Below are 26,003 nucleotides of genomic sequence, written 5' to 3' on the forward strand. Positions count from 1 at the left end.
CCAGCCCCACCACCAGCGAGGGAAGGCCAGGGATTGCTGTTGGAGCTCTGCCAGTAGAATTCCGCATAGAGATAGACATTTTTTAATTGGAGAAGAAGGGCTTATATGGGCACATAAAAGGGCTCAAATTGGAATGGATTTTCCTAACTTCTTATTAATGGTCAAAGGTGAGTGCTCTCACACAGGGATGGATGAAATCTGCTTTTGTTTGATGGAGTGATGACGGCAGAAAGACTGATGAAGCAGGGGCGGCAAACCCCCCTGAGCTGTCAGGGCCAGTTAAGGCTTCAACATACGGCCCAAAGCCCCACGTTTTCCATGGTGGAGCTGATTTCGGGGGTGGGGGGGGGGTAGGAAGGACAACGATCTCATGCGCAGGATGTTTCTGAGAGGACGGGACAATCCCACCCCAAGTTTTTCTTCTCCTGGCCTCTGCCAACACTTAGATTAAATTGCAGAGCTGAGAAATCCCTTCCATTATGGTTTCTCCTGGATAAAATGGAAATTACACACATTGAGTATCATGGGCCTCACACAGGTTTTGCTGTGATTGATATGGATGACCAGTGCCAAGACATGACCACAAAGCCCTAGTTTACAGCCCAGATGGCTCCTTCCTTCTCTCCACTGACTCTTGGGCCAAGGATTTAGAGCCCAGGAGTAATTATTTGGAAACAGAAATTGTGCCTTAGGCAGGAGGGTAACCTAGTGGCTGACGGTTACATTCTCCACAGTCAATCAAAGTGATGTGGCCACAGCTCATCCTGTTGCTCATTCTTCTCAGCTTATGTCTCTGAACTTCACAGACACATAAATTCATTGTGTGGTTGTGACCTAGTAGACCTTGGTGGTGTCATATGACAGGAGAGAAGTCTTACGCTGAGAATAAGGGGTAAGAATTCATACTGTGACATCTGTAAGAAACATCTAAAGAAAACTTTCTTTCTAAAAAGTTCCATTTTAGATCAATGTCAAGACAAGATTTACACAGTCCCAAATCCCTCTCAATAGCTATCACTATTATAAATGAATCTCATCCCTTGGCACCGTTCTAGAGAGGCAGTGAATCATGGATTTGAGAGGATGACTCATGGGCCTAGATCTAATTTTTCCAGATGACTCTGTGACAGCTCAATGCACACAGATCCTGCCTCAGACCTGAACAGCAGGTACCAACACCAGCACCTACCCTGGCACACTACTCCACCACACACAGTGAAGTTAGGACTCTCAGCCCTCGGAGCCTCGATGGATCACTGCCACACAAGCACATCGTGCTGGGACCACCTTTAATGTCGACACTGGTGAGTGGGGCAACTTTTTCATGGGAGTAAATGCTCTAGAGCAAAGTGCTCTTCTCCATCCTCATTGCCAGTGTGAATTAATCCCTGCTGGTGGAAGTTTAATTCAACCAGCACTACCCACTTAAGGGAGAGAATGGATGGCAATATGGTCACCAAAAAATGTATTGGGTGCTTTTAAAAGGAAGGGATGAAGCAGAGAAGGAAGGGTTGTCTTCTGCCTCCCATGCTACCAAACATGAAAATAAGGTTACAGCCATCCTTTAAGGCATCCAGGTCCTCATACAGAACCACAACCTCTTCTGCCCTTAGAGGAGGACTCATATCCCAGGGTCTCTGTGCACAAACCGGAGCTTTAGTAATATCACCTCTGAATTGCGTCAGTAAAACCCCAGCAAAGCCCATGCTGAAGACAATGATGACGGCTGTCTCAGGAACCCAGCATATCTCAGCTGTGACCAGCTCAAGACCTCAGCAAGTTCTATAGCATCCATGAGCTTGCAAATAACAAGGAAGACTGACCTCCAAGGTCCGTGCACTAGACTCAAGGAATTCATGGAGGTTCAACGCTTACAGTTTGGGTTATTTGAAATTACAATTGCTACAAGATAACTTAATCAGGAGGCTACATTTCTGGGAAAAAAATAAAAGATATTAATGGACTGATCCTTTGAATTAATCATCTTTTTGAGGAGGAGCTCTAGAATCTACCATTTTATATAGATTGGCAGATTTAGAGCTTTTCTTTCGCTTTTTTCTTTTTTTTTTTTTTTTTTTTCAGAACATAGGACAATCTGGCACTGGAGGAATGACATACAGATTAGTGAGACACAGTAAAAAAAATAAAAACCCATCTTCACCAGAACCATGTTGTATTTTAGAAACTAAGCTCACTAAAAAGAATTTAAAGCTAGAGCTGGCTTGTTCTCCCTACACCTTTTTCCTTCCCCCCTTTGACCCAATCCAATGTCTAAGCTTTCCCCAAATATTAAGGTATACCTTTCCACACACTTCTGTATTAATATTGCATTTGATTGCTGCCACACTAACTTCCATTTGTAGTTATTCAAAGGGAAAGAGACTATATCACCACACTGTAACATCACAGGCCTGCACGCCACTCCAAGAAGCACATGTTAACAGACAGCAAGGGAGGCCTCCCCCAGCACATACACAGCGACACAGGAAACTGGGGCAACATATCACCACACATGAGGTCACATTGGGAAGAAAACGTAAGCTTGACTGACTCACAGGACCACAGACAGCACAGAGACATGGAACTGCACATGTTGGGTTGAACTTACAGGCACGGAAACTGGTCGAGCAATCATTAACAGAGACAGAAGAAAGTGGGAAGGCTCTCTCATGGGTGTCCATGTTACCACGCACACGGTCTGACATGCACGAGCAGTCACGCTCAGAACGTCCGCAATCAAAACAACATGCCCGTCTCATTCTGTTGTAGATGGACATCTTGGCTATAACCACGTGGTTGAATGAGAGGAGAGGAAGAGCGGTAGTTAATGGCAAGGTCACACACAGCAAGGCAGCTGGAAGGGAGCTGAAGGGATTTAACACAGGTCTTAGTGCACATTAACAGTCTTGACCCAGAAAAAAAATGCAGAGTGACTGTTGTAACACTTTGGTTGTACATCAAAAAAAGCAGTGAAAATATAAATTGCCTTTATAATCCCCCAAGGCTGTTGTGTATGATTTTTCTCCCCTAGGTAAAGCGGACGACTACAGGAAAAGGGCACGGCTGATAACAATCGGGGTCTTGGATGAGAAGAAGAGCACATTATAGATGGCAAAATTGTAACTGGCATTTTTTTCCTGGCACAATGAATATGGGAGAACAAAATATACACACAGCCAATCAATGAATTGCTGATTTGGTACAATAAATGGTTTTTGCAAGATGCAGAAATAGCTAATATAGAGGCTTTCTAATTTCCATCCATTCCTGGGCATCAGGCAGAGCCTGGGATAAGCTTTCATCAAATTAGATGTGAAACGATTACGTGTTAATATAGAATCTGAGGATGCCTCTGCTGAACTTCCCCAGAGTGAGTTTACATGATGCCTACAGGAATTTAAATTTACTCTTGACAGAACAAATACCCAAATCTGTCCATATAAGAAATGCAGCTACTCAAGGCTAACGCTGCGTGTTTGACATTAAAGGAAGTTCAAACATAAAAAATCACCCAAAGCATATGAGATGCTGGTCTATTGCAATGCATTTAGCTACTCATGGGTGTATTTTCTGCTTAAAGCTGAGAGAATCTGAAAATCCCATCTCTTTTTCTCTCCTGCCCACCAAAAACTCAGAAAGCAATCAGGCTATTAGTGAATCGTAATTTTTTCTTCTATGCAAAATTCTGGCCAAAACATGAAATAACAGATCACACGTGAAATAGAGACTTGCATGCAGCACTGATAGTGCTTCTAAAGCTAGCACTGTAGGTTCCATGCTGCCCGGGGACCCCAGTGAAGCGCAAGCCTACAAAAAGGCGGCTGGATATCACTGCAGTAGTTCTCAATGTCCTTCACCTTTACCCTGCAAGCCAATAACCAGTTAAGTTAAACAAGAAGCTTTTTGTACCTCAATCTGACGCTACAACAGACAGAAATGTTTGCTTATCACTTAGCCTGCACTGGCTTGCTTCTCTCACAGGAGGGGAGAAGAACTCCACACATTAGAGCTAAAGAATAACCGAACTAAAGAGAGGTGTTAGTCCCTGTGCCCACACCTTCCATTTCAAAAGTCATATTTCCCCCTTTCTTTTTCTTTGTGGAGAATGGCAGCACCCTTACTTTAAAATATGGCTTGTGGTTTTGCCCTCTTTGAATGTTACAGTCACCAGGAAGAGGGGTTTAAATCTCTCAAATGGGTCAAGTCCTGTTCTAAGACCTTTATGACTTGCCATACAGTATATTTGTCAAGCAGGGGTAACGTTATGATTGTGAGGAACAGGCACTGGGGGAGATGAATGAGAGATCTCTTCAGCAGCAACTCCGTTCTTGTAAGCGTGGCTCACATTTTTTAGTGACATGTTCTTTTAGCATCCTAGCTAGCCAGTTGCTCAGATCACCACCATGCAGCCCCAGCCCTGTTCCGTGTGAGCTACATCATTCTTGAGCTTGGCTTTTAGGGGGAAAAATTGGGAAAAATTCTACTATAGCATTTGAATCAGAAGAATTTAGAAAGCATGGCATGAATGCCCAGACACCCCCAAACAGCAGTTGTTGAAATCAAGAGAGGGGAAAATGCCTTCAGCTGAAGACATGAACATAAAATTATTTTAAATACATCCAGATCTGGTACACAACATGAAGACACCTTGTTTGTTTTTGTCTTTTGCTAGTTCTTTTACTGGAAATATTGGTTTGTTATTTACACAGAAGAGGGAAACGAAGATGATTTTTTGTTTCACTGTAGATAAATTGTTTTGAAAAAAAAATTTAATCAAATGCTGTAGCAGAAGAGAAGCCCATCAAACTCTGAAATGCTATGCTTCTCATTAGCAACAGTCCCTGGTTTTCATTTTGATCCTGCCATTTTGGGTTCATATACAATAATAGAATCTGACACATTTATAGGGAAAGAAAGTTCATATATATATATATACCATCTTTAAGGACAAGGGGAGGGCAGATGGGAATGGAATCAGTTTTGAAATGGCTTTGACAGAGGTAAGCCCATCACAAGGGGTGATTTAAACCTCCTACTTGATAAGGGTTCAGGAGGAAACACATCTTTAAACCAGTGCCTCTCAGGGACTGTTTGCAACTGTTATTGTTGGTTCTTCTGGAGACCATGCATTGTTCTAAAACTTCATATTGTTAGCATGCAGGAACAGGCTGAAACTGGTAATCAAAGCAGCAAAAAAAAAAAAAAAAATTGCTATAAGAAGATTAAATGTTAATTATAAGCAGTCACATTCCAAAGCAGCATATGCATAAAAAAGAAAACATGCTATTACTCGTCATGGCTTCCCAGTCATCAGTTTTACACTCACACCAAATACAAAATAGAAATCTCAGCAGACAAACAAGCACCGCCACAAAAAAATCAGCAAGGATGATCAGTGAGAGGCTCCGAGACAAGACGGAAACAGTGAAAAATGATTGAGCCCCACACACTGACAAACCTTCATAAATTACAATGTCTAGACCAAGGTGCCCCCGACTGGAAGGGTGGCTCTTTTGCTCTACTTCTGGAAGAGTTCATTTTCTTTGACCTCCCCACCCCTGTCTGGTGTCTTCACCTATATATCCTTCCAGGTCCACTCTCTGAAAAGGTGAGGCCAATTCTGACGTCCCATCTGGTGGAGTGATCCGGTAGGCTTGAAGGATGAACCTACAGCTGGGCCATTGTATGAGTCATGAACGAGCTCTTTAACTAAAAACGGATGAGGATACATCTCCCTGGTGGTAGCTTTTCCAGAAGATGTGGACAGTCTGTGTGTAAAATTATACTCTCCAGTTGTAAAATAAAATTACACCGTAATTAAGTCAAGGACCTCTTAATTTGGAAAATACTACCCCTCACCCCCCTCAACTCTCTCTCTGGCTTCCTAATCCTTTGGTTTTGTTTTAGTGAATCATGGATGTTCAGATTCACTGGTATTTTATTTCCATTTCTCTGTGATTGTTTCCTTTTCTAGAGCTGCTGAAGGTTCGAAGGTTAATTTCAGATAACAGAGTGCCATTTAAAACTCCCAAGGTTAGGTTTCAAAGAGCAACTTTGAAAGTTTCAGTACTTATTTAAAACAGAAGTAAATTTCATATCTACTCCCTAGCCACAAAAAGTGCCCTCTCTCCTTTGGTGTTTGCTGATTTTCTCTATTTCGTAGTCAACCCAGTCCTCTCCTCCCAAATTTCAATCCTCAGAGAAGGGAATTTTCCCCAGGATTTCAGTGGTAATGAAAAGTAGATCTACGAGGACATCTAGTGGCTCTGTGTGGAAGAGCAGCTGGTTAACAGACCTGAACCAGCTGGCAGATCTCTGAAAGAGGATCCTTTGTGCCTCTACGAACTGAAATGTGTGCAGTGTCATTTGAATGTCGTGGGTTCTCACAATCCACAACAGATGTTTAGGAGCAGCAGGGTCAAAGGGGTGAGAGGTTCTAGGAGATGGTCCTAGAGTGGTCAGAAGTGGCAACTTGCACATCGCCTCTGCAGCCACGGACAGCCAGAGTAGGACCGCTTCAGCACCACTGACTGGGTCTCCTCCAAGCTCTGAGGCAGCTTCCTGAGACAGGGAACAGACACGAGAGTGTCTCTGGTAGGTGTACATACTGCAGCTACTTGTCATTCCATCTTAGGGCTCTTGGAACTTTATGCTCAACTAATTGCCCCCGTAGGCCAGCTTAACTCTGGGAGAGCAGAAATACAAGCCTCTGGGGACCTGGTTTTCTCTTTGGCCCACATCATAAGTTTCTTGTTCTTGGACTGGTGCCACAGATTCAAAGAGGTTATGTGGTTGCCAAGAATTAGACCCTGGATCTCACCTTCCTCCTAAGGACTCTGTCCTAACAGTTTTACAGTTTGAGAAAAAGCTTTTATGTGCTTTTCTTTACCACAATGAAGTGAACATTCACCCAATATTTCCATTATGACTTCCTAGTGCTATTTATAGAGACAACATAAAAGTATTTCCCTAATGGACATCATCAAAGCTTTCCTCTTTACTCGTGAGTGTTTAAAACTGGAAGATATCTCAGACATACTCTTGGACAACGTTGGCTATGTTTTCAAAGGCCGTGATCATAAGAAAGGAAACCTGTGAAGAAGTAGCTGCTGTAGGGGTAGTTTAGTTACTGCTCTTTCCCTGTGTCAAACTGACAATCAGCTGTCAAATGCAGGTTCTCTCCTGGTTAGCCCTTCCCAGCCAGGCCTGGAATGGAAGAAGGAGTTGGAGTCCAGCCTGTTCTCAGCACCATCTGCCTCCTGCATCAGCAACCAAATTGTCAGCCAATTTCCAATTGCACAATCTTAATTTCCAGGGCGTGTTGGAAGGGGTAGGAGAAGCAGTGCTGGACTGAGAGGCTCAGATGGAGTTTTCCAACTGCTGGGGAAAAAATATTTTAGGTTTCAACTGGAGCAATCCAAGGGAAGACTTGTGTGGCAGAAAAAAAATCTGCCATTCAATTCATAGACGCTTGTCAGATCACAACCTCATATTTAAAATCAATCCAATGCAGGAAGGATTATTTCCAAGCCTGAACGCTGAAGCTGCTGTTCACATGCTTGCGGCAACTAAAATTACAGGTAAAAACATCCATGGGAGAAGAAAGTTTGCCAAGGTGTAAGGCTGAGGCATTTGTCTGATGTGACACTGGGAATCAGAGAGCATTCTTTCAAGTCCTATAAATGAGAAATGATGTCTTCACTTAGTAAAGTTCTTCTATTAGATTCTGGAAGGAGAAGAAAGATCTTCCAGGTGGTTTTCCCAAAATGGGAAGAGGGAGAAGGGAAAGCTAGTTAATGTCAGTAGCACAGAGCCCACCAAGCTAGTTGATTCTGCCCTCAACACCATATTGTGGCTAGAGAAGGCAGAAGAATTTGGCACTAGAGTTGTTTGTTGATTGACATCAAGATCTCCTACCAGTTCTGAAGGATTGTTAGATTCTGTAGGCAGCTCTGCAGGTATAAAACGTGGCTCTTCCTCTCAAGCCATCCTTAAAGGTGTTCTTCAGATAAAGGAAGCCGCAGAATCAATTTTGGCAGAAACGTGCATTGAAAGTGAGGGAGGTTATTGCTTTGTTTTGTTTGTACACTGAGCATTTTATACCCTCCAACTCTGAAGACTGGCCAAAACCAGATGACCTACTTGTCTCTTCTGCTGCAGAGGATCGTGAGAAGAACAAGTGTTGAGACATCTCCAAATCCCAGGACCACTGGAATGAACTGATCTGCAGGTTGGGTCTCATTTTCAGGGGCCTTACGTACAGGAGGAAAGGCCCCAAGCTCATTTCTGGTGCAACTGAAAGCAGCATTGCTCTAAGCCACATGTAGAAATACTGGCCCTGAAAGCTCCTCCTCAACTGCTCCATCTTGGGTGAGAGGAGTTCTCCCCCTTCGGTAAGGTAGGGGCCTGGAGACTTGCATTTGCTTGTTCGGACTTCTATAGGTCTCATTAGTGAAACAGAATGCCCTCCTTGAGCCATCTTTTCTACCTTAAACAAGTAAATATTTACTAAAGAAGCAAACATCTTCCAAGATGTCTGACTAGCACCCATAGAGGAACTGGGTATGTCCTACTGGGTACTGACTGAAGGAGAAAGTTTACTTTAAAGCAAGGGAACTTCATAGACTGTTGGAAATAATTACCACTGTGGAAATACTTGTCTCCAGTAAGGCAGTTTAGGTACTTACAGTCCAAGAGTTGGGTGTCCAATTAATCCTCCAGAAAGCACTTTCTCATATAGAGAGGCACATATATTGTCATAAATACTTCACTCTCTCTATAAAATATCTCTATGCTTATATATAAAAATGTACATTTTTACATATAAAATACTGGTACATATAATATATATATCACAACACAGGAATATATATGTAGCATATGTTTCCTTCGGGATAGGAATTCAAGCTCAATAGTCGAGGAGACCAAGTATAATTTATCAAAGGCAAGCATGACCATGACCCCCAATCGATGAGGCACGTGGAGCTAGAGTGGTAATTACCTCAGCCTACTCAGTGTCCCCTAAAGGTCCAGAAACAAGGCCTTCAAGAGAAACACTGTTGTCAAGGTCTTATTTTCAAATAGAAAAATAAGACAGTGCCAGAAGCTGGCAAAAAGCTAGGGTGTGGGGTGGATGAACAGAGTTGGGGGTTCCTGCTGTCGGGGTTCTCCAGCACCCAGCTACTCTGCAGACTGTGTTGGATGAGGGAGTTGGGGCATGATGTCACTGCTACATGCAACATAAATACCAAAAGAAAAAAGGAAACTGAAACTGTACAGAAAATAAAAGAAGTATCTTTTCTAGAGAAAGACAGGGGGAACTGGACTCCGGGTTGCTGGGAACCCGTTTTACTCACAATATATCACTACCAGTGTGCAGTTAAAATAGAGTAGGGGCCGTATTCCGAGGCAGCAAAGAGAAAAAAAATAAATCAAAAATATGTCAATGATTAGAAGTTCAAGAAAATTCCTTCAAACACATCAATTTAGACATGACTTGTCCCCTAGGATTCTACGCTTTGGCAAACGTTTAGAGGCTGGGGGAGGAAACACCCATCATTAGACCAGGTTTGTTACACAAAAAAGAAAATCGGTAAACAGGTCTGAGAGCTTGCTGCTTGGCCATTCATGGAATCTGACCCTCTTCCTTGATGGAGAGCTATGAAGAAATGGAAAGAAATGCAAAAGTTAAACTATACTACCACAGAATTTGCAGGCATGGAATATCCACACTTGATATTTCTCCAGATAGTATGACAGGAAACGTTAAAGTCATTGAACAAAAGTGAATGAGGAGGTGGAGGTGGGGGTGAATGGGGGTGAATGGGGAAGAGCTTAGGTTGGGAGAGGAGGTTAGGAAGCTGTGAATAAGGACCAGTGATTGTCACCAGCTCTGCCCTCATGCAGATGTATCATTCCAAGGCGAATTATTAATACCTGACCTAACAGGTTTGAACAAATGACTTGGTGGGTCAGCTGCCCTCTCCACCTTTGGGCACAAGGCAACGTGCAATCGGTGCATTATTAACAATTCTAGGTCCTTGTAATGAAAGTTTGTTTATAACCAAAACCTAGCTTCCCCAATTTCCTAACCTGCCTCGTATGCCTTAGGTTTAATAACTAATTTATTCTAACTACCACTTACACATACACATCTGCATCCTGCCCTCTGAAACAGTGGCTGTTATGACCTTTTAATTAGGAAGGACAATATTTGGACAATTTTGATTGTGATCAAACATCAACCTCACAGCTGAGGGCCTCTATGAGAGGAGGAGCCCATGTGGGGAGGAGGGCGCAGAGAGAAGAGAGTGAGGTCCTTGTCACACTGGCTTGGCCTTGAAGAGGCAGTCCTTTTGCAGCACTCTGTGCCATGCATGATGGGAGAACATACGCTTCACTAGCTGAACCAACATGAAAGGAAATGAAGAGAATAATATTATTTCAAACAATTACGTGCCTTTCCCTCCAGGATGATGTTAAAGACCACTACTATTTGCTTGCCTAGAACCAAGATGGAAAAATGTCCTAGAGGTCAAATTCTCATTTCTAGGGACTTAAAAAAATCCATCTGTTGGGTTCCAGCTCAGCAGGAGTCAGAGAAGCTTACTCTCCATCCTTCCATTCCACACCTGCTTCCCTAGACTCTGCTCTCTGTCCAGTCACCAGGGAGATCGACAGGAATTGATGATATAATTTCCTTGCTTGAAAATAGCTATATTTATCGAAGGACTACAGCCCAAGTTGATTACAATGGTGCCTGCCTTCCTCTCTCGTCTTGTCTTGTACCTGTCCCCCTCTCTCCAATCCCACCAGCCCCACTGGCCAGCCTTCCTTCTCTCGAACACTGTGAACTTATTTATGCTCCTGGTTAAAGCAGCATCTCCACAAAGGTTCCTCACACCCTAAGGCAGTACCTAATCTCTTCATAGCTCTTGTCTCTATCTGAATGTATTTAATTATTTCTAGATCGTTATTGTTCTACAATCATTCACTAGAGTGAAGGCTTCAGGGGGCAGGGACTTTATCTTGTACAACACTCCATCCCTAGCATCAAGAATAGTGCCTTGTACAAACAAGGTATCAAAATTATATAAATGATCAATAAGTGAATTTTGCTGATACCTCCATGGCGTCAGGTTCTCTGTGAATTATTGGTCTCAAGGCTCCCCTGCATTTCCCATCCCACACCCCTGTGAGACTCTCCTTACAAAGGAGTTCAGCCTCTTGCATTTGCTCCTAGGTCTTGTTCACTTCCACCTCGGGATGATCTGTTGCTTCTGATGGAAAAGGTTGGGAGGTGCCTGGTCAGCTGAACAGTGATTCGTGCTCATGAAGCAAAGCAGAGCTAGGGCAGACTGCCTGCTGAGAAGGGTCTTTTGACTCATGGACTTAGGAGTGGGTTTGTTCTGTGTCTTACATGCCCTTAGACACTCTTTCTGATAGGTTGTCAGAATAGGAGACTTCTTAGGCCCTAAGAAATCAGAGGCTCTTGTTCTGAGATTACTACACATATCCATTTTGGTGGGGTATCAGAGTTGAGAGAAGGGGGCCCTGTGCATTAAGTCAGTGAAGAAGTGGGGGCAAAACAGTGGCCCCAAGGTTTCCTAGACTCGGGGAGCAGCCTGAGCGGATTTCCACAGAAATTGCTCTAGACCGAGTCTTGCCCAAGCTCCAGTACAATGATATTTATATCTTACTGGTTTACATTTGCTGTACCCCTTTAGGGGTGCAGTGAATAAAGCCATGCAATGTTCAGCATATCCCAAGAATGGGGTTCATCTGTTTGGTTCCTGCTGTAAAAAAGTACTTTATGGGATGACAGTTTATAATGGTGTTCTTCCTCATCAGACCCAAGGTCATCCACTTTGCCCTTTCTCCTGAAAAGTAGGTTAGGGCCGAACATCAAGAGAGGCTTTCAGGCAGGCCTGAACCTGTCTACTGGGCCTATGTAAGTCTCAGCAATCTCATCCTGTCACTGAACTTGAAGCTTTAATTTCTTCTTTTTGTAAGATGGGATTGATAACACCCCCTGCCAATTATATAGGATTATGGTAAGGATCAAAGAAAATAAAGATCATAGGGAGCTTTGGAAAGACTAAATTGCCATAGGAAGGAAGGCATCCTTATTAGCATTTTCTCCAGGGTTGTGAACAATTTCTATTAGGCAACGAAGGCCACATGATCACTGCAAAAGGCATGACCTTCTCAAGGCAAAGCCCACTCTAAGTCCTGGTTTCTCAGGGGCTCATGATCCAACCTTCCTGACTTCCCATATCTTTCTCAAGAGGCCCCATTAAGGGTTTTGAGACAGGATATGCCAGAAGCTACCAAGCCCAATTTTATCTACCCCAAAGGGCAATGGCGTTTGAGGTTGGTCCCTGGGACAATGACAAAATCCACTGGCGATGGCGAAGTTCTTTTCTTGGGCCAGTCTGATGGTATCACAGTTGAAAACTCTGGCCTTTGGTACCCAACCCTGCAGGATTCCAAATGGAGAGCCAGTTCCCATCAGGGAAACTAAGCCCTCACACACAGTTTCCCTCACTGCCCTAATAGAGCCATCTTTACCTTGGCATTCCCATAGCCACTGGAAATCACTTTACAGACACGCTCCCTCCTCCAAGGCCTCTTTGTACACTATACTTACTGTGTTTGACTGGGCACCGCTAGCTAGTCATCCCTTAGCTAGTCATCCCTTTAGAGTCAAGAAGCGGGATTAGGCACTAGGTTTACTCCTAGGTGTTGGTGGTGGTGATTTTTCAACCTCTGCTCTAATAAAGTGAGGACAGGTATTTATTTTATGTCTCTTTAAACAGCTGGGTGAAACATAAACATATTCAAGAAAACTCTTGATGTTTAGTGTTTCTTCAATAGGAAAAGGAGAAGGGAAATGAATTTGGGGAAAAGGAAGGAGAGAGGGAGGGATGGGGGTAAGAAACACTACTTACGCCGTTTGCAGCCGCATTTTTTTATTCTTTTGGGATCTGTGATGTCATCATGACAGGCCTTGCAGTAAAAAAATGCCCTGGAGAAAGAGAATGGAAAAACTGACACGTTTCATAATCCACCCAAATGAAATGAGTACCACATTTCCTCCACAGTGGTGCCAAATTAATGAAACACGCCAGCATTAATTTCCTTTAATCTTTTGAAAGGTTTAGACGTTGACAGACGGAAATGTTTGTTGCAAGACCACTTATTTCAAACACAGGTCTCTACGATTTGAGTTAGTGCTTCTTTTAATAAACTTTCACTTGAAAAGGAACTGGGGGAAAGGTTGCTGATGTGACACATGGCGTCTGCTCGCTCGTCTTTCATTTTTGAGAACAGCTTTCAATGCTACTCCACAGAACATGTGGGTAAGCAGCCCTGGGCCCATGGTGGGGAAGTTAAACACATCTCTGAAATCCTCGGTCTGGTTAACTATATGTTAAAGGGGCACAAGGATAAGGTTCCTCGGGCAGATAAAAATATTCGCCTTGTCACTCTGAAAGCATCTTCTCATTACAGCCAAAGTGAGAGAGGCTGAGGAGGAGATTAGAGAGGGAAAATCAAAAGTGATGAATCAAGGGTTCCTCTGTCAAATTCCTCCGGGATTTCATCACCCATGTTTACTGCACAGCTGGTTGGACCAACTCCCGTACTCTCCAGCCTTGAGATCATGTAATAAATGAAGGTTTTCTTCTCACTATGGAGCACAGCTCAGCTGGCCAGTGGAATGGGGTGGGCAGACAGTATTATAGGGTTGGGGTGAGTATAAAGAAGGAGACTCAGAGAAAGCAATCAATTAACAAGAATATCCCTCATTTGACTTAAGTGTCAATACGTGATGACAAAGAGCCTTGGCCATGTCAAAGATATTCCGGATGAAGCAAAATAAGATCATTCAAGCGCTGTTTAAAATGCTCAAGGCCTAGAAAACAGCACAGGAGGCCTGCGTCCTCTCAGTCCCTGGGAGGTGATAAAATTCACCGGAACAACCTTACAGCCTTCTGAGTACAGGGACTAACGCAATCCCTGGCTTAACACCTTCACTACTCCCAACCCAAAACTGAATGCTAAGCATAAACATGGTCTTTCCTTGACCGGGGCTATAAAGAAATAAACACAATTCTTGACCATTTTATTCCTCAGTTCCTTTTTATGTTTTTTCACAGGACTGGGATTTTTGGAAACCACTGTTAAGACTTTTGATCTGGAAGAGACCTGAGAACTTGCAGCCAAAATCCCTGGGACTCAATGTCCTCATCTGTAAATGGAGGAGGTAGTCACAACCTGCCTAACATCATCCTGTGCTGGAACATGGCCCGCCCTGGGACTTCCAGATTTAAGTCCCATGCTCCTTGCACCCTAGCAGCTCATCCACTATTCCTTTAAATGCCAGCTTTTATCTATCTTGCAAAAAAATAAAAGGTAGCTTGATTGTTTGCCTTCTTACCCAAGAACCCAATCCATTATGACCTGCCTTGGAAGGGGAAGTGCAGGAAAGGAGGAAGCAATTTTGCTCCCACTTCTTTTGCCCATCTTCTCTTCCACATTTGATCTTACTACACATATTAATAATAATAGCTAACATTTATAGAGTATAGACTATAGGCCAGGTGCTGTCCTAAGCATTTAATAAGTGTTAACATATTTTATCCTCAAATAATCCTTTGATGAAGGTATAATTATTATCTCTGTTTTACAGATAAGGAAACTGAAAAACAGAGAGGTAAAGCAGCCTGCCCAAGGTCACACAGCTCAGTGGCAGAACCAGGATTCAAATCCACACAATCTAGTCCCAGTGCCCAAGGTCTCAAACACATCTCTATTAAAGAGATAATGAAATGATGATGAGCCTGAACAGATGTTGAAATGATAATGTATAATTACTTCATGAATTAAAGCTGGATTCTGAAAGTAATGTCAATGAGTGACATGGGGAAAGGGCAGGGGTCCGTGGCAACTTAGAGGCACATCCCCCAACCGGAGAGGACAGAGTATCTAGGGTCCAGCTGATTTTTGCCAAGTGGGACCTCTCCGCCAGCACCATTGTATTCTCTGCCCACTTCTGCCTCTCTCCTGCTCACCTGGCAAAGCCCCCACCTTACTGCGCACCTGCACCTGAGCAGCTGACTGATCTCACTTTAAATCCATGACCCTGGATTCCAGGGGCCATTTTACATGCCTCAGAATCCACGCTCCATCTCCTCCTCCCACCTCAACGCTTTCTGTTCTCTTCTCCACTTCCTACTTCCTCTCCCGCTCACCTACCGCTTCCCCCAGTACCTTCAGCTGGTGACCCTGCCACATATGTCATCAAGAAAACCAGACCTGCATCCCCCAAGGCTAGCATTTAGGGTCTTCTTGTTCTTTGGTTTCTCATTGTGTCTGTCTAATGGGGGGAGCCAGCAAGAGATGACTCCCCTGCCAGCTCATAAAAGGGCAGCAACATTTCTCGGCAGAAAGACACAGCTCCTGTGAGATGGCCTTTCTACAGCTCACCCTCTCTGTCCGGTTCTGACAGCCCTCCTTCCCCGGGACTCTCCAGATCTAGGGTGGAGAGTGGCTCTCCTCCGCTGCTAGCTCTGGGGTGCTTTGCCATCCCTTGTTTGTCTTCCTTAATTCTGTGCCCGCAGCTTTATAGATTCTCTTCATAGAACTCTCCTCCCTTTCCCATTTAAGCATGATATCTGTTTCCTGCCAGGACCCTCACTGATACTGCACCCAAATTTAATTCTCACTGATGCAGCACTCAAATTTACATCTCCAGCCCTCTCTTCCCTTTGTCCAGAGCTCCAGAATCTCAGCTCCAGCTGCCTTTCTGACATCTCCATGTGTACATTTAGTACATACATCCTATTTAACACAGCCCAATTATAATTCTTAAATTCCTTTCACCCCAAACTTGCTCGTCCTCGCATTTTCCCCATCTCAGTAAGGTGGAGTCTTCATTCAGCCAGTTGTGTAAGGTTCAGATCTAGGCTCCATTGTTCGTTCCTCTTGTTTCCCTCACTTCTTACATCCAGTTCATCAGTGGGTCCTATGAACTCCCCAAAATATATTCCAAACTGCTCTTACTTCTCACCACCTCTACCCCCCACCCTAGTCTAGCCCAAACCATCATCTCTCACCTAATCTATGCAAAGTTTCTGTGTCTCCTGGCTACTCTCCTGCTCTTCCTCATCTGATTATCTGCAGTGCAGGCAGAAAGGCCTTCTACTAATGTAAACCAGACTTCATCACCGCCAGCAGAAACCCCCCATGACTCCATTTTATAACAAATCCAACCTGTGAATGAAGTCCTTTGGGAACTAGCCCTATCGTTCTTTCTAACCTCACCCCACCACTCTACTCCCCCCAACACCCTCTTTTTCCTTCGGTTCCCTGAACACAGCAGACTCGTTCCCATCATGTCTCCCCTTCCCTTCAGATCTCTGTCTGATGGATTCTTTCCCAGCACCTCATTATCTGCTCAGGTGTCACTCCCTCCAAACAAGCTTCATTTATACCCAGTCTAAATCAGGGACCCAGCTGCATTACTGCCCGGCACATTGAATAAACACAACTGCAGTTTCTCCTCCGTAGAGCGTGAGCCCACGAGAGCAGGGACTTCTCTGCATTCTTCACTGCTGCTTTCCTAGCACCTAGCAGAGTGTCCTAAAAAGTGAGTGACCCACAGATATTTGATGAACGAATGAATGCTGCCCAGTAATGCTGGATCTGCAAGTTTTTCAGGAGAAATTAGTAATAGGGATTTTTATGTAAAACATTAGGACTTCTTCACCTTGGTAACTATTTTTTTAATTGTGATTCAAATGATCTTGCCTGCAAGCCAATGAGGCACCATTTTGTGACTCCTACATTAAATACTATGTTAAGGTATTTAAAAAGCAAAATAATTAGTGGCAAAAGGTAAAGGGCAAGAGCTCAAATGCTTATCCCAGAGTGACCTTGTTAGGACTGGAATTGGATGGTTTTGCTCCTCTTTCCCTAAAACATTGCATCTGAAAGTTTCCATGAGCTGGAATCCATTAACTTCTTGTGCTGTTTTTTGCAGCAGAGGGTGCAAACTCAATATGAGAGCATCATAATCTACTTTTCCATTTTTACAAAACTTGTTTAGTTTCATTCAAATCTCCAATGTCCTTTCTGTGGTTTTCTGCAGTCTTCATCTATTTGAAATCCCCTAACTGACAGCACTTGCTCTGACACATCACACGCCATGGAAAATTACAGGCTGGTGTTGCAGCTGATGGTGTCAGCATGTATTTGTGAATACCATAAAGCACCGAGATGAGACACCCTGCACTCCCTAATACAGGAGGTAATTTGTTTTTTGGACTGCCTGGTATTTGTGACATTCATTAGTGAGAGATGCAATAGGAAATAGAATTACACAAATGGGAGCTTCATGTTATATTTGCTATGAGGGAGGCACACGTGATCTATGGTGCTGCTCTGCTCCCCAGCCCCCTGCTCGTGGTGCTGAGACACTGCTTCCAGCTTTTGTGTCTCAGTCTGGATGTGATGACACACTTCTCTCCCAGGGGCCCTGGGAGGTGGGTGTTCAGTCCCATTCCCCGGCCCCAACTTTCCTCTCTCAGGTGAACCCAGCTCTCAGGGTACTCCTAAAGAACAGTAAGGACCCATAAACCAGATGAGTAAAGGGGTTTCTCTCCCACACCTGAATAATGGTAATTCTACAGAAGTGAATTTGTCATTCAATAGCTCAGTTTTAAAGGGTTTTTTTTTTTTGTTGTTGTTGTTGTTTTTGTTTGTTTTTTTGCTTTTCTACCCCCCTTTTTTTTCTGAAAGCTTTTATGATTGGTAGGGCTAGTTTGCAAGAGTGGGTGGAGAGAAAGATAATAATAAGCATGAGCCGTCAAATATAGTTCTGTGCTCAGCATGTCAGGTTTGCCTCATGGCAAATAATTAAGAATGTAAGAATTCTTGGTTTTAAATCCCGGCTTTGAACCAGCAGTGTGGCTTTGGACAGGTTAGTGAACCAATCTGTACCTCAGTTTCCTAATCTGTAAAATAGGAATAGTACTGATGCCTATTTCATAAGGTAGTTGAGAGGATTAAATGAGTTCAATGAGCTCATTAATATCTGGCACCTGGTATTTAGAACAGTGCTGCCACATAGTAAACTCTACGTAAGCATTTGTTAGTATTATTACCTCTGATAGAAACTGGAGTTTAGAAAAGGAAAGACAAGGTCCCATACAGGCTCTGCCACTGGCTTACGTGCCAAATGGCCTGGACAAATCATTTATCTCGACTTTACAGGTGAGGAAACCAAAGCCTAGGTGTTTTAGAAGATGTACCTTGTAAGATTTTTTTGAGGAGGAACAACAAAGAATGTAGACCATTTAGCACAGGTCCTGCTTTAAGTAGGAACTCATTAAATGAAGATGATAGGCTTAAGTAAATTACAGTCCTTCGTGATTAATAATTCATGGAAAGTATTTTAGGTAATGTTATTGTTGAGCTGAGCGACCTGTGTAACCATTTGAGTCCCATTTTCTGCTAGTAAAGTTTTCCTAGTTCATAGGATAGAATCAAATATAACAACATTCCATGTTCTGCAAAGAGCCCTATGATTTCCTAGGCTGCTTGAACAGGTTTAAGGATACTAAGGAAGTATAAAACACAGAGGCTGATGAAACCCTGGGATAGACTACAGAGGTTTAAGAATTGACCCTGACAACTTCAGCCACTTATGTAGAAGGCCCCAGAGAGATATAGCAAGTTTAGTATTTCATCTGAAATCAATCCAGACCTTTTGAGATTCCATTTGACACTGAAAGTAAAAAATTGATAATGCTTGAGTAAATTTTCTTGAGTAATAACGTTAAGAGCAGTAGACAAGGAGTCAGTTGTCCTATGCTACGTTTTTCTGGGTCATCAAGCATCAGGGAGACCTTAAACAATCAATTCGGCTCTTTGGAACTCTGTTTTCTTCCTCAGGAAATGAAGGAGGAGGTAACTAGGCCCTCCTCGCTCTAAAGGATTATTATTCTAATTCAAAGATGTGGAATTGATTATGTGAAGAGGAGTTCATGGAAGCATTTGAGAGCACAATCCCTTTTCCTGGAGATTTAGTACCATTGATGCCCAAAGACACATTAAGATGATTTGGGTTAGAGCTCTGTACATATAGAAGCATGCCCACCCCAGTGGGTCAAGATGTCTGTGGCTACAATAAAAAAAAAAGGCAGGTAAAAATAAACTCTTACCTTTTAACTTCTTTGGCATCACTTGCGATGAAAAATCCTAAAGTACCTTCTTGGATCTTAAGATGGTTGCCAGGATTAATTAATATACTGCTCAGTGAACAAAAACAAACAAAGAAGAGACATTCGTGAGGTCATATTCTGAGTAAAATCTTGAAGGCTACACCGTACTGTGAAATTGTATAGGGGGCCCACTAGTCTAAGGCTTTTCCCAAAGATTTTGTCTTAGAGCTTGACTGTCCCACACATTTATTTAGATAATGCCATCATAAAGCTCGGCCACTCAGTTTCCAGGTTGGTGTACTCTCAGTTGTAAAAACCAAAGTAAATCTAGCTTTTAGGGCCGGTGTTTATAATGGGGTTGCCATCATGGGCTTCTGATTTGAAACAAAATTCCCAACAATGTACCCCTTTGGACAGTGCTGTTGATGGTCAACAATGAGTCTTATTAATCTAGTAAAGTACTGCTATGACAGTTTTCCATTAGATGACAGAGCATTAATGGGACCCCTATGTGCATAGAGAAACATACACATCCACACACCACATACCACTGCAGGGAATGGTACAAGACACCCATAACCAATGCAGAATCAAACAGAACATCTTCATGACATTGATAAGAACATGGAAGTAGATTCCATGTGTGGTCTATGTAGAAAAAATTAAGTCTACCAGAACAGTAAAAAAGAAAAATGCCAGCAATTGAAAATACTTAATGATTCCAGCCTGCTGTTTACAAAAATGTAAGGGAGTCTTTGAATAAGGTGTTTGTCTAGCACATCCTGATTGGGGCAAACTGTAATTAGAAAACAAATGCAAATTACCAGTTAAAAAAAATTCCCCTGCAGGGAAATATGAACCTAAATATACACTGTCCTATTTCAAAGTGGTATAAATAGATTAGCTGACCAAGTTGTGTTTGGACTGACAGAAGAGATAAATGTATCCTAATCTAATAAATGGATGAAACAAACAAGTTTAATTTTCTGCAGATCAAAAGCAGAATCCAGGAACGCCGTACACAGAGACTGAGATGAGGCTTCGGGCTGAATGGATATGGAATTTAGGGACTCTAAATTCAGCAACAGATACAACAGAGGGAGTCTTTGATCTGAAAATTGGGTGTTTCATGTAATAGATGTTTGGAATCAGGCTAAAGGAAGTCCTTAACTGCCTAAAACAGTCAAAACGGAGGATGGCAATTAACATGTAATCCTTTTCTGTTGCTAAAGCCATTTCAGAGAAGTGCTGTGACCAACAGAGCAATGTGTCTGTAGCAATACAGGAAGGACCCAGGTGAACTTTTGTTCTGTTGGGAGAGGAGTAGATAATTATTGCAAAATAATTGTTTGTGGTCACAAGAACATCCACTATTACTCATAATGAGACCTGACAGGAGGAAACCAGTCCTGTGCCACTGTTATTATTAACACTAAATAATAGCAAGAGTCCATGAAGACTTGACTGTTCCGCCCTAGGACCACAGACAACAGGGAGTTTCCTCACAAATCAGGAAGCAGCAGCCATGACTAATAGCACAGCTTACAAGGGGCAGCGCGGTCCAGGCACCTCCTGATGACTCTCCACCAACTCTTGCATGTTTGTGGACCAGCCCTCTAACATTTCATGATCATGAGGAGAAAAGGGTCCAAGCTTCTACGGTTCAGATCATTCTTTTTTCAAAGCCTATGAAATGCAGTGTTTTAGAAAGGCGGTGTTCTGGATTTTGCACACTTTCTTACCCTCATTCCTGCAAGGCAGTTCTCATATACACTGGCTCTGCAATCAGAAATGGGGTCCAAATTCCAGCATAGCCATGTAGTAGCTGTCTGACATTGGGCCAGTTACTGAATCTCTCTAGAACTCAATCTCTTCACCCACAAGTTGGGGATGGTGATAATCATAGTCTTTCTTCAGAAGATTAAGTGAGGTAATTGACAGAAGGCTTGATGTCTGTTGGTTATTGTTCCTTGTATTACTTATTATTGCAAAAAAAAAAAAAGAAAGCCAAAATGGTACTTTATTCTCAATGGAATTATCAGACTTTCCTTAGCTGGCCCCATGGAATGGAATACAGGGCTGATAGAACATCCTGGCCATAATTAGATAAAGCTACAGGGCAAGGAACTGTACACTGTAGAACAATGGACAAGGACATAATGAAACATTCTGGGTAACTTCTGGAGTCTAAATGAGCTAATTTCTTAAAACTGGAAAATTCTACCTGTTGACATGTATTCATTTAAGAGTGTAAAAACCTTCCTGAGTGAAAAAACAAAAATCCTATCATGATTTCAGCAACGTAATTCAAAAGGGGAAATTTGACACTCGTCAATGTCTTGGTGACATAGATGCACAAACCAAGGCTCGCACAGAACCAGCTTTCCCTTTTTTACATTATGTGCTTTGGGAACCACACTCCAGCGATGGACCCCACTGTGCCAATGCAGTGACAGCGAGGCTCCTATCAATGAAAATTCTCTTCATTTCCTCTGTTCTTTATCAACAGCGAGGAAGAACTGGCCTACAGAAAGAATTTGGGATTGTCACTCCTGTGACTGCAGGTTGAGATAATTTGTTAAAGCCCTCAACCTTGCTTCAGTCAAGTTTGAGGGTGGAGAGGTAAAGATCTGGGCATGGATGTAAGGCAGTTCTCATTCCAATCTCCGTTTTGCTGCTGCTGTTGGTTAAGCTCGCAGGTGCATGCGTCAGGCCTAAGGCTTCAGGTCCTGGCCTTGAGCATGTGATGCCGCTGAGCCTCACTCTCCCTGTCAGTGAAATGAGGTGAATAATCACTAGCTTACAGTGTTGCTAAGAGAATTAATGTACATACGATGTGCCGAGTGACTGCAACATAGTAGATCCTTAATACACAGTCACTATAAATAGTAAGCAAGGTAATTACAATAAATACATGAGAAGTAAATAATTCCTCACAGCATCACACTCCTCATTTTATCCCTGATGCTAAGAAACTACCCAGGAGGTACCCTATTGACACCAAAAGACCTTTCTACTGACTGCGGTATCTGAAACATTTTATTCTTGCACAGCATCAGCAGAGGGGCTAATCTGGACTGGCTTTTGGCTACACAATAGATTAACTCTCTGTGTCTTAAACTTTATGGTTGAATGTATAAAGCACTAAGGACCTCCAAGGACATCAGTGACCATGTAATCTCAGAATGTCCTCTTGTTCTCTTCCAGAGAGGGTTCAGAGGCTCTAAATCATTTCTACATGATGTGAGGCTACATCATTTGCAGTGGTCCAGGTCAGGCTAAGGAAGCCTGCTGGGTGGGAGTGAGAAGGATGAGCCCAGCTCTAGAGAATAATGAAGGAAAGACAGCTAGATACACAAAGATGCTCCCTGGGCTGAACTCCACTTTTATACTTGAGGGTCTGGTAAGCAAGCACATGAGCCTGACTCCAGGGACCACTGCACACAATATTTTCTGTGTAATGGTACATAATTTCAGACTCTTTGAGGAAATATATTACCCTTTTTGATATTTTAGACATTAAGTCTTTTATAAACATTCCAAATCTATAATGTTTAAAGAAAGTATTGATCCTCCTCTTTTTGAAAATATTAAATGAAAAAGATCCTAGACAGAAGTAACTTTTTTGTCCTTGCAAAATGCCAACTCTCCTTACAATATGTTATTGACCTCCTAATGGGAACATGTAAATCTTTCCAAAGATCTTTGATCTCTTAAAATATCCCTGTTAAGTCTGTTTGTTTTTCTGACTGCCAAAGTCTCTCCCTCTGTGCTGCACTTTAAATCAGTCTCTCACTCCAGTTCTGTCTAATTCACTAGCTTATCAGACAGAGATAAACTTCAAGATGTCATATGAAGAATCAAGGAAATATCTAAGAAAGAAGTCCATATATCAATTAGCAGAATTCCAATAGGGACATCTTCCTGGCAGGGGTGGGCCTTCCCTCATTTCAAGGAACCTATAAATTATCCTCTTGCTTCTATGACTCTGTCAATTTCAACTGGACACATTCAGTGATAACTGGAGGCAAAGGGCTGGTGTGGTTGCTTCCCCAGGGATTCCTGTTCTCTTTCTTTTGCTCTCAGGCTAGTTTTGTATTAAGACTTACTCTTCAGCTCCTCACCCACTATAAGATCAAATATATATACTTTTGTAAGAAATTCATAGTTGAGTAAAGGAATGAATAGCATGATCATATTTTATTTACTTTTATAAATTAGTTTCTCATAGTAGCCAGCTGCATGGAATAGGCACTTTTCAACTGTTTGTTAAATGAGTCATTGGTCTCAGTTCCAAAAGTGTTCCTTGCCCTCTCTACTAAGGAGAAAGGTAGTCACAGTTGTTCTTTCAGACTAAGCTGCAGTTCTTATCAGTCAAGCCTACCAGAGGAACAACCACACCTCTTCTTGGGGACAGTAAATGAGCTAAAAATATCCCAGTGACATTAAGTATAAATATGTAAATATACAAAAACACATAAACAGCTAGCCACGTGGGGAAATGAAGCAACTGATTTCAATATTGAGAACGCCACTAACTTAGAACTGAAATATGTGTTCCTGAACATAAAATATGTTCACATAAAACCGGCTAGCAGGACTCAGTTCCCCAGGGAAATGTCTTTGCCAGTTCCCACTGGGAGGGGAGCTCCATGTCTTAAGGTGCAATGCATTTCACTGTGTATCTCTTGCTGAACTTGGTCAGGGTGGAGATTTGGGGCTTAATAAGGGAAAATGATGTATTCCCTTTCTTCACTTACACATAACTGGGAAACATCTAGTTATTTCTTCTCCAATTATCATAAATTTTATTTGTTTACTGCTTTTAGAGACAACCAGTAATTAGTAATTCAACTGAAATAGATTTTTTTTAAAGGAAACTTTTATCCACAATGGATAAGTGTGACAGGCGTGCAGCTCTTTTCCTCCCCGCTCAATTTCTGGTAGGTGTAATGTACCGTTCCCTGAGCCATTACAAAAATATCACTTGCATGAGAACATGGTTTGTATTTGATTACATGGTAAGTATATCTGGGTCTAGAAAGCTAATGGGACTTCATTACCTAGAGCAAGAGAATAAGAATGATCTAGGACTTCAGTTCACACTGGGTCCAGGAGAATCATGTCACAGAATGTGGCCCCTCTGACCACAAAAGGTCATATGTAATTGCTATTGGGTAGGACTTTCTTTGAACCAATTGGTTCCCATCTCAGGGAGTACAACTGTCCTGCAGTTTAGGGGCTGTGTTAGGGCACAGCCTACAGAAACCCCAAATCTCAAATCTTACTGCCTTTCTGGAACTTTTCATTTCTTCTGGGCATTAAAATAGTTGTTGCTGGAGTCCCACACAACTAGACACGCAGTGTGTATTATTCCATGCTTCAATACACTCGAGCCCGGCTCACTTACACAGAGACAGCATGAGAAAGATTGCTCCCAGTTGGTCAGATGCAAAATGACTGCCACTGTGGTCAACCAATGATATGTTTACCCTGATTCCATCTCAGTAATTTTAGAAATGGTATTTTAAAATAGGTTTTGTGCGCAAGGAAAAGAGTAACCATATGGGACAGAGGAGAGATAGTTCATTTGGAAAGGACAATGCTGGATATTTGGTTCTGGGAACAAGCCAAGTCACTTTCTGGTACACTTTACACAAGTCATGCCTACATCACAACATGCTTTCACCACACAATAAAAAAGACTCAAAGGCCAAAAGCCAACAGCAGAGGTGCAACCACTGTGGACCTTTGAAGAAGCAAAGTGTTGCAGTAACTTCTTGCAGTTGGATCATATCAATAATACCAAACTGACAGGAAGCCACATCTGTTTTCACACATCTACTCAAAAAATCACAGAAGAATATGACTTTGGAAAGAGTTCCAGACAAACACACACACACACAATTACAAACACAAACATGTGACAGTGATTACAATCATAGAGAAAAGCAACTCTTGAGAAGATGAATGAGTAGTCATTTCAACAGTATGTTTTCAACAATACTTCCTCAGAGAAAACATTTGAAAAGCTACCCTGGGAATATTAACCCAAAAAGTTAAATTAAAAAAAGATCTATCAATCAGAATTTGGTCATGCTTCATGCAACATGTAACAGCAGGGAAACAGGGTGAGGTCACATGGTAAAATCTGCAATACTTCATATTAAGAAATATGCCCAATACACTAGGAAAAACAGAAAGCCATAAGGTCGTCTCAATAAACAGTACTCATTCAGTAAATCAAATGTGATAATCAAGCAATTTAGTAATGGTGTCCTAAGTCTGCACTGAGTACTGCCCAAGAAACAAAATGTGCCAAACGCTATCATCCAAATAAGCATAAGGAAAGAGTTAAGTGTAAGGGCTTGGTCTCTGTTTTGTGGATAAAAGGCCACAAATTCTGCTCTACAAAGTAGAAAGTAGACACAGGGAGAAGGAGGTCACTGGGAATGTGGATGTGTTATGTAGACAAATGGCACCACAGAGTCTGGTGGACACCAAGACACATCAGGACAGAACAGAAACAGACACCAAGAGCTGGAAAGAAGTGTCCTCTTTATCAACTTGAATAGCATTTGTTCCCATCATTGGTGCCATAACTGAAAACATAATTGTATCCTTTGTAGTTGTATTTTTGTTTTGTTTTGGTTTGGTTTCCTGCAAAGAAGTTAGTGCGTCATCCAAAAGAATCAACAAATCAAACAAGAAAAGCAATATGCCACTTTCAATTTTTATGTACTCTAGTTGGAGAGGGGTTTATATATAAATATACAT

The 26,003-nt window shown here is 42.4% G+C and overlaps 1 protein-coding gene across 14 annotated transcripts in view; it reads right to left on the reverse strand.

The window, feature by feature from the left end:
- KCNMA1 (potassium calcium-activated channel subfamily M alpha 1) overlaps positions 1-26,003 on the reverse strand; it is a 725,195-nt gene that overhangs the window by 128,405 nt on the left and 570,787 nt on the right. For 12 of the 14 annotated variants that reach the window (XM_090278265.1, XM_090278262.1, XM_090278261.1 and 9 more), the window contains exons 17-18: positions 19,227-19,313; positions 12,951-13,027 (exon numbers count right to left, since the gene is read on the reverse strand). In XM_090278265.1, coding sequence (XP_090134391.1) covers positions 12,951-13,027; positions 19,227-19,313 — 164 coding nt within the window. Of the gene's footprint in view, positions 1-2,608; positions 2,783-12,950; positions 13,028-19,226; positions 19,314-26,003 lie in introns of all 14 variants that reach the window. The other 2 variants (XM_090278273.1, XM_090278274.1) reach the window with 1 other exon arrangement.

Source organism: Furipterus horrens, unplaced genomic scaffold (assembly GCF_987537825.1).
Source record: "Furipterus horrens unplaced genomic scaffold, mFurHor1.1.pri manual_scaffold_5, whole genome shotgun sequence".
NCBI lineage: Eukaryota > Metazoa > Chordata > Mammalia > Chiroptera > Furipteridae > Furipterus > Furipterus horrens.